The 9,174-nt window shown below is 33.0% G+C and overlaps 1 protein-coding gene across 1 annotated transcript; it reads right to left on the reverse strand.

Annotated features, from left to right (window-relative positions):
- Positions 1-1,276: 1,276 nt before the first annotated feature.
- LOC133179721 (uncharacterized) lies at positions 1,277-8,246 on the reverse strand. Its single transcript, XM_061314414.1, has 5 exons — positions 8,129-8,246; positions 5,853-6,017; positions 2,464-2,580; positions 2,311-2,378; positions 1,277-1,447 (listed from the first exon to the last, which is right to left on the reverse strand). The coding sequence occupies exons 1-5, from the start codon at positions 8,244-8,246 to the stop codon at positions 1,277-1,279; spliced, it is 639 nt and encodes a 212-aa protein (XP_061170398.1).
- Between the last annotated feature and the right edge of the window lie 928 nt (positions 8,247-9,174).

Below are 9,174 nucleotides of genomic sequence, written 5' to 3' on the forward strand. Positions count from 1 at the left end.
TTGTGTGTGTGTGTAAAAATTACTTTAATTATCATCTAACTTTGAAACTATATATTTATTTCAGCTCAAAATTTTACAACACAGATTTTCAGGAAAATATCGAATATGTGGTGTCTGAACCTTGCATTTACATCAGCTTGTCTAAGCGAACTTTTCATATTTCCAAACTCCCATATAATGTAAACTTGAAAAAAACTACAAGATGACACTGCAAACTTTTCAGGTCATCTGCCTTATTATTCTTCCATATTTCCCAGTTTATATGCTACTTTTCACGATAAATAGACATATGGGCAATAATCATATGGTCCATGTATGATACGTTTATTTTTTAACATTTTTACATGAAATACGTCTTCTTTTTTAAAAATGGAGTATGGAAAATTTGCGATGCATATATAAAACTACCTATCTTCTAGTGTGTGTAGATAGTAGTTATATTTTGGCAAACCTGTTTATCAAAATACGAAAATTTATACTGTTATAGCTATACGTGTGCATCGTCGGCAAACTCGTCGAGGTATCGTCCTATATAATTTATATGCGCAGATCATTTGATTGCTTGCTGCATAGAGTTGCAATGGTAAATCAATGAATCCTAGTTTACGTCACGTATGTATGTTCGACAATGATAAAAACTTCCCCGGAATTAACACACCGATTGCACGAATCCACTCATTGGTGCATTTCGCAGTTTAGGAATGGTACTACTATATCATTTCTGACTGGTATTTGATGCCAGTTACCTGTACGACTTGTCTTTTATCGCTTTAAAACAAAATTCGTACGTTTTAACAGGTGTCAAATTTTAGCATAAACAGCAAACTAGGATGCGTATTTGTAATGTTTTAATGGACTTCTGAGCTTGATTACTATTTGCTGTCTAAATATTTCATTGACATATAATTTCTTCCTTACAGGATTTAAGACGTATATTGCAATATAAATTTTCAAGATTTATTTAGCTTTCGTTTTTCAATACAAAGTACCCTAAAACTGGAGCAACTTGATTCTATAGACAGTAATATATATATATATATATATATATATATATATATATATATATATATATATATATATATATATATATATATATATATAAACAAAAAAAACCTATGACTGTACAATAAGGTTCATTCAAATAGTACTTCTTAGAAAAAAAGGTGAAGTGGTTAACTTTTCTTGATCAATAACAGAAGTTCTTTTCTAAACAAACTAATCGACAATCTTCTCATTGGAGTTCACTAGAGGACCAATCCAAAGACTGATCAGGTGTTTACTTGGCGTCATCCTGCGTTTTCTGTATAGGTGGCGCTTTTTTGGAGAAATCCACGAACACGTACTCTGTTCTCTTTTCTTCTCCGTGTATGACTGGTCTCCCCTTTATGTCTGAGTCGAAGTTCTTGTTTGTAAATTCCACCTCGATATATACTAAACCATCCTGATTCTGCGAATCAGTAAAAAATATTCCAAAAATATTTTTGTCAAAAAATTCAAAAAAAATTCTAAGAAAAGAAAAAAAATACGAAACATATGTTTTGTAGAGACAGTAGATTTGGTTATCGTCACTATACATACTAAATTTTATCTCCGACGAAGGAGAATTTGATTCTAAAAATTATTTATTTTTAGAACGCACACTCTATACGTTTTTGATATTATGGCTTACTATGGACTCACTAGATCATAAATATTTTATAGTATATATATTTATAGCACAAAATAGCAACAGTGATCTTGTTCTATAAACATATTAGACATTTTTTAATTATGGTAAAAATAGATCCGGATAAGAAGGGGGTCTATTTGACTCGATGATTCTCTCCCCTATGTCGCTAAATTTTTCGTTTTCATAAATTCACATGTTCATGAGCATATATATAGAATAGGCGTGAAATCCCTCTTCTTTTATGACGCTTATCACAAAGTAGGATTTTTAAATTTATTTGTCCTACTAAAAAATCGAAAATATTGTTATCATTTGAAATATCTATATGTAACAGTAAACACACTTTTAGTTTTGCTTGATTGATAGTTTTTTTTGAAATTATATTTCCACTATATGAATTCCATTCCCGAAAAAAATCTACAAACCGCCATTTCCCGATCACGTCATATTGGATAAATGCTTGATGGATTGTTTTTAGCATCATAACAGATGTAATAATCATACAACGGACTAGGTATAATAATCTAATAATCATATCACTGACAAGCTATAAACATCATAACACTGACTTGATAAAATAATCATACATTTACCACTGACTAGATATAAACATCATACTACGGACAAGCTAAATATCATACCACTGTACGCGAATCGCTGTTCATGATAGATGCTTCTGCTTCTTCTTTCTTTCCTTGCAATTTCTTCTCTTCAGTGCAAAATTTTATAAAAATTATGGAAACCGAAATGAAATATGATGATTGCAATTTTGGAGAGAGAGAGAGAGAGAGAACCATTTTTATCCTTGACGTCACTCTTCATAACTTCAGTCTGTTGTTTATTCTTCATCTGGAGACTCTTGTCAACTGCAGCGTATAAAACATCCGGCTGAGTGTTGTCTGGTTCTGGAGCTTGAAGAATTAAATTATGTGAAAAGTGAACTGACTAATGAACTGTATAAAATTACAGTTGTTGTAATCATGTCCTCATGACATTCGTTGTTCATAATGCTATATATCAAATTCTCATACACACCCTACTGTGAACCAACAATATTCGCGATACTTTCAAAAAGCTTGCCTGACTCAAAAAATAAATATCTATGGAACGTATAAGCAAGGGAAGTGCTAAATGTTTCTGTCATTAAGGAGCGACATAGTTACGCTACTTGATTACACAAGATGTACAACTGACTTTCTCAAATGTCATAACCAAATTTTATAGCTAGATTAAAGGACATGTCATAACCAAATATTAAAGATTAACGAATATCTAAGACATGCCACTGTCTGTTAGTCATTTATTAGTTAGCCCGCGGGCTGACTAGTTACGTTGAGATGAAAATGCAATGAAAATGGGTAGACTGGAATTCTGGGGGAAAAATAGCTAAACGAGTCGTTCTAAAGAAATTAATATCACTCTTTAAGCATAACGCGATTCTTCTTGCACACTCTCTGGTCAGTGATAGATTGATGAGACGGCCTCATTCTCGACGAGTAAATTGTGAACAGTTTTAACAAGGAAAGTTGTCTTGAAGTGTTTGAGACAAAAATGCTTCAATTCTGCTCTAGGACGCAAAGTAAATGGCCGGGTCACTTTATAGCTAGAGGAAAACAATATACTGATAATCCCCCTGGACAAAACTCACTTGCAATGATGGTCTTAAAATATTTATTGTGAATGAGTTTGAAATACATCTTTGTGTACATTTTTTAAAATCGTTTACAATTTTACTTTTCAATCGATTTCAGGACCTTTCTCCTTTCTTCTATATTAATAACGTGTTTTTAATAAAATGAAAACCAGTAGAGATGACGGTGATGTCTACGTCATTTGCCGATTCTTTACTTAGAATCTTACGGGAGTAAAGCTCAATCCTCTAAGGGTACTGGCCTATACTCTTGTCGCTATATTACAAAGAAACCCATGTTCTTCACAAAGCATGGAATGATATGCCAATGGCTGACTTTCTAAGTTTTATAAAAAGCTAACCTTGTAAAGTACATTATTTTGTTACATTGAAAGAAAAGAGGGAAACAGACTGAATCAAGAAGGGATGTCCATTTGCCAGGTGGAGAGAGTTTGTTTATGATTGGACTAGTCAACTTACGGGATACAAAATACAATGTAGTAAGAATAATTAGCAAATCAATTGCTTAAGTGTCTTCTGTCCGTATATAATATGTAATGCAAAAAAAATGTGATAAAATTCGCAGTTAATAAAAATTCTGAAGCTTGAGAATCAGGTTAAAGAACAAACGTTATTTCTTTCCATAGAAGTGATCACAACCATTCAATAGAACAATCCAAGCAAAAGGTGCGACGATAATTTACGTGTGACATTTGGCGCGAAATGATTGTGTCACCCCTTTCGTAGAAGACAAATGGACTGAAGGAAGTAAACACATCATTATATGATTCTCTCTTCTGCAAACCGTATTTGTTAAAATGGAGGTAACAAATTACGATATAAATCAGCTTGCACAAAATCTAGTTCACTTACTATGATCGCTTCGTTTCGTACAATGGAAAAATTGATCCTTCTACTGTCTGACTCTCGTCGCGTCAGGCAATTAGGTGAATAATTGGCTCGCGACGAAAAATATTCGCGAATGAAAAAAAGGTCGCGAAACTCGCGAATAAAAGTTGGTTTACAGTATAACATGCCGCTGTCCTAAAGATTTTTTTATTGACTTATGGAAATCCACAGGGCACTAATCACAGATTGCTTTATTAATCAGCAACAATTACCAAATAATATTTGAATCAGGGTTGGGGCCAATTACTTTGAAATTTAATTAAATACTTTCAAATACATTGCAAAATTTGTTAATTACTTGCAATTACAATTACATTGATATTTACAAATGTAATTAATTGCTCTCAATTACTTTGAAGAATGTAATTAGATACATTTCAATTACTTTTTGTTTCCTTTTCAAAAATCTTGAAGAACAAATGCATGTACATTTAAAGTAGGGGAATATTTAAAATAAACAATGTCAGGTGTCTGTCATGTTTGTGTGTTTCATCAACATAAGACCTAGTCTTACATGTACATTTATCAATTAATTGACTGCCTTTATGAAATTTGATTAAAAGCAAGTTTCCAAGAGTTTATGAATCAACCATAAAATACTCTCAAATTATTTCAGCTAAAGGTAGGCTAGCTAAACACCTAAAATTGCAGATGTTGACAAATAATATTTGTTTTAACTCTTTCAGAAACCAAATGAATACATTTATAAAGATCTGTTTAAATGTTTAAATAGTGATTCAAAATATATTTCTTTTCTGAAGTACATGTATATAAATAGTAGAACATTCTTAATAGTATTTAGTAAATCACCTCTAATGGTCATAACTTTGAATTTAAACAAAGCATGGTATAAAATTTTGAAGGGTTGTTTTCATAGCAATTTACAGCTGGGAGTTGAAGGGCAACCAGGCAGGTCTTAATGAGACATTGAATTATTTTCTATTCTTTTTTGATAATCAAGCAGCAAAAAATTTAAATGTTACTCTTACTAACATTCCTATACCAATTAGAGGTAGAAATTTTTTTTTTGATAAACATTTAACTAGTATTAATTCTTTATGTGTTATAATTATTAAACAAAGTAATATTTTTATAAACCAGCCAATATTTCAAACTCATTTATTGAGATAAAAAAGAGTTAAAGATTTTGAAAAACGGAAGGTCTTCTTTGAATAAGTTAAAATAACTGTAAAATGTGACTGCGTTGGAAATATATTCCAATTAAATACACATAATATGTACTATTTAAATTAAAGAAACTGAAATGTAATTGAAAAGTAATTGAAATAACAGGGTATTTTTTCAGTGTAATTAATTATATTCAATTACAAGTAATTGAAAAAATGGTCAATTACAAATTACTTTGAAAAAAATGATTAATTTCACTCAATTACAATTACTTTTATCAATTACCCCATCCCTGATTTGATTTGAATGCATGGCTTTGCGGAAATGGTGGTCTAGGTATGCATGAATTTAAAAGGAATGAGATGTTAAAACAAATTTTAGATGACAAGAACCCTATAACTAAATTCTCGTTATTAATCGTGTCTACGTTTTTTGATGTTAATTACCGATGAGCCCAATAATTTATTAATATCACACCTTTGTTATGTCATATTTACTTTATACCAGCATGCTTACATCCATTTTTCCTTTCTCCGCTTTTTCCATTCTGTTGGACTGACTTTTTCTTTAGGAAATAAACCGTAATCACTACAGCCAGAATCACAATACAAACAGCCACAGAAGATCCAATCACAAGGGACACTGATGTATCATTGGACGAAGAGAATGATGTTGGCAAGGCTGAAAATAAATTTAAACCTTCAGGATCAAGAAAAAGAAAAAAAAGACTATTCAATTTATTAATTTAAACACATCAGAGGAGATGATAGAAATCAAATTTCTAATTGCTACAAAAATATATACAAATCATACATTTTCATGAAATATGGAGATAACGAACAGTATTTAAGCTTAAAGTCCATTAAATACAATACAGATCGGGAGCAGAGCAAACACGGACCACCAAAAGCATCAGAGGTGAGATCAGGTGCCATGAAGGAGTGAGCTTCCCCTGCCGACCCGTCACAACCGTCGTGTGCTCCTTTTTATGATCGGCAGATAACAGAAAAATCTGTCGACAATTCAGTGTGTAAATTTATCATTGGGAATAAAATCTTTTTTTAAACTAGACGTTCTAAGAGTGATCTCACAACAACATCCCCACTGACACATATTCGGGCCAATGACGTCTTTGTCAACTTTGAGATTCTTTGTTTCTACAATCCAATGTTTCTCCACTTTAAAAAGTTTTTCAAAGGTATTAACATTTTCTGTCAGTGACCTTGAGCTTGCCAAAACGATCTTTGGTCAAGATCTTTAAACACTCTTAAATCATGAAAAATCTTTGTGTAAAATATTGGATTCCAAACTTTATTTGTAAGAATGAAATACCGTGCAGATAACACCGAACTTACCCAGCTTACAACCTTCGTTAAAGGTCAAACAGTTTTCTTGTGTTGGAATATATTTTTGTTTATACAAGCTTCCAATATTTCGCCCTTACAGGATATGACCATAACAGGAATTAGCATATTTGTCAGTGACCTTCCACTTTAACAAATGACCTTGGATCAAGATCATGCCATACCCTCCGATCATAAGACATATTTCTGTGACGTTAGAACTTCCAAAGTTTTCAATGCACAAAGATATGGACCAATCAAATATTTTAAACTTTTGCTGAAATTGAGATGAAACCTACCAAAATGACCCTGAGTAGGTCAAAATATAGCTCGAAGTGATACGTAATCGTTTTCTTTCCAAGATACTCCAATCGGTCACGGTAGTCTAGTGAAACGGCGTTCGCTTTGCAACCGGGAGGTCATGGTTCGATGATCCTTCGCCGCGCTGCATCAAGACCTTAGACTTCAACATATATAGGTAGTGACTGTTCCTTCGCCAAGCATCAGAGGTGGGATCAGGTGCCATGGAGGAGTTAGCCTCATTAGAAGTGAAAGTCACGGTTCTTTTGGACTAGAACTTGAACACTAAGGTCCCGTGCCATAATAGGCTTTGACGACAAAGAACCATCAGTGTTCAATGGTCCGAAGTGCCGAGTATAGGTCTAAATTTGAAGCCGCATATGAAGCCTGCATTTCACCGGCATATGGTGACCTCTCTATAAAGTGAAGAAATTTTGAATATGACGTAAAACAGTACACAATCCTCTGTCAATCCATGATCCTCCAATAGCAATGACAGGGATTATATGTATATTTTTTGTCATTGCACTGAAATACAGGAAGAAACTGCACCTTTCAGTCAACGGAAAGGTAACTAAAAGATTTCTGAAAGATGACTGAATGGTAGAGCTCTGCTTTCAGCAATCTTTCAGCCACCTTTCATTTAACTGAAGGAAAGACAATGATCCTGTAAAATTTTAACATGAAATATATGGAGATAACGAACAGTATTCAAGCTCAAAAGTCCTTTCAAGCAATACAAATGAGGAGCAGAGCAAACATGGACTCTAAAACATCAGAGGTGGGATCAAATGCACTAGAGGAGTAAGCATCTCCTGCCGACCGGTCACTCCTATGGTGTGTTCCTTGTCATGATCGGGAAATAACGGAAAATCCGTCGACAATTTAAGGTTTAAATAATGACAGACAGGAGTACAAGCAAACAGTCGGAAAGACAGACAGGTATTTCCCGCTTATACAGCTTTCGCTTGTGCTTTTCACAAAGCATCTCAAATTGGTTTTAAATTATCATTTAGAATGAAAGGGCTTGTATAAATAAATACAATAATTTTTTTTAAATAAAGTATTCGTTTATAGTTTAAAAAACCCATATCTATAATGCTTATTACAACTATGACAGGTTTGCTCAAATTTTAGGGAGGTTATTACCTCGTATTTTGGCCTTTAATATACTGGGGCTTGAAGAACAGTTGATTCTATTACAACTCTCCAGCTGGTACCAGTATTCTTGTCCTGGGGTCAATGATCCTAGGTCATAATATCCCATGTTACTCTCACCAGGATCTGTAAGATTTGTAATTTTCGTCCATTTTGATCCTTGTTTGTGTGATAATATAAAGAACTGTTCTATTCCTCCTTTAAAATTCGATATCCAGGTAAGATTGATATATCCACCATCATAAGAATTCCATGTAAAGTTCAACGGTGGCTGAGGTGTATCTTCAAAATTATAGCGAAGAAAAACATGACAGCACTTGCAATGATCGAGTAAAATCCTAATTCTAATAAATATATTTTATCGATACGTAGAAAAGAATACAATCTTGAAAATTACTATTCTAGTACTCCATTGAATAAGTTCTAGATAGTTGTCAGATATTCAAAAACAAATAAATACATAGCAGACTTTGGCCTTTAGTCTTACGAAAAATAAGATACAATAAAATGCAGATTAATAAAAACATCACATCCATTTAAAAGACCAAATATGCCTCTGTGACGAAAATAAAGCTATCAATATTACCTTCAACGTTAATTACAATAATGAGAACTGTTTTTTCATTGTGCATCAGTGAGTAGTTTCCGAAGGATATGCGGTCAGCAACAGGAAAGGAGCTGTTGATCCAGTATTTGTACGGAACATTTTCTCTATTTGAAACATTAGTCTTAATTGACGAAGAATAAGGTCCGGACCAAGCTATCCCTGCTTGGGAGACTAGTGGGTTTGCGAGCACTGGTACTTTCACAATAACCTTCTCACCAGGACCACTTACTGAACCATAATTAAGTTTGAACGACATGGAGCTGTCAAGCTGAAGATCACCTGTATAATCAAAATAAGAAGTAATTACGTTTAAGTATAATCTTTCCTACAAAGGATAAAGTTAAAGAAAGGAATCTTTTGTGCTTTTATTCTAGCCACAGGGTGAAGAAATTGAATACTTTATGCATAAATTTGTTTGAATATTTATTTG

This window comes from Saccostrea echinata, unplaced genomic scaffold, assembly GCF_033153115.1.
Source record: "Saccostrea echinata isolate AGI-Se365-2 ecotype Australia unplaced genomic scaffold, CSIRO_AGI_Sech_v1 ptg000005l, whole genome shotgun sequence".
In the NCBI taxonomy this organism is placed as follows: domain Eukaryota; kingdom Metazoa; phylum Mollusca; class Bivalvia; order Ostreida; family Ostreidae; genus Saccostrea; species Saccostrea echinata.

What these genes read in the sequence shown, in the direction of transcription:
- LOC133179721 (XM_061314414.1), bottom strand. Translation starts at nt 8,246, where the DNA reads ATGGGATATTATGACCTAGGATCATTGACCCCAGGACAAGAATACTGG. An exon ending in CGGAGAAAGGAAAAATGGAT is followed by an intron (nt 2,581 to 5,852) that starts GTAAGCATGCTG and finishes TAATTCTTCAAG; the next exon opens with CTCCAGAACCAGACAACACT. An exon ending in ACAGCGATTCGCGTACAGTG is followed by an intron (nt 1,448 to 2,310) that starts GTATGATATTTA and finishes ACTGATTCGCAG; the next exon opens with AATCAGGATGGTTTAGTATA.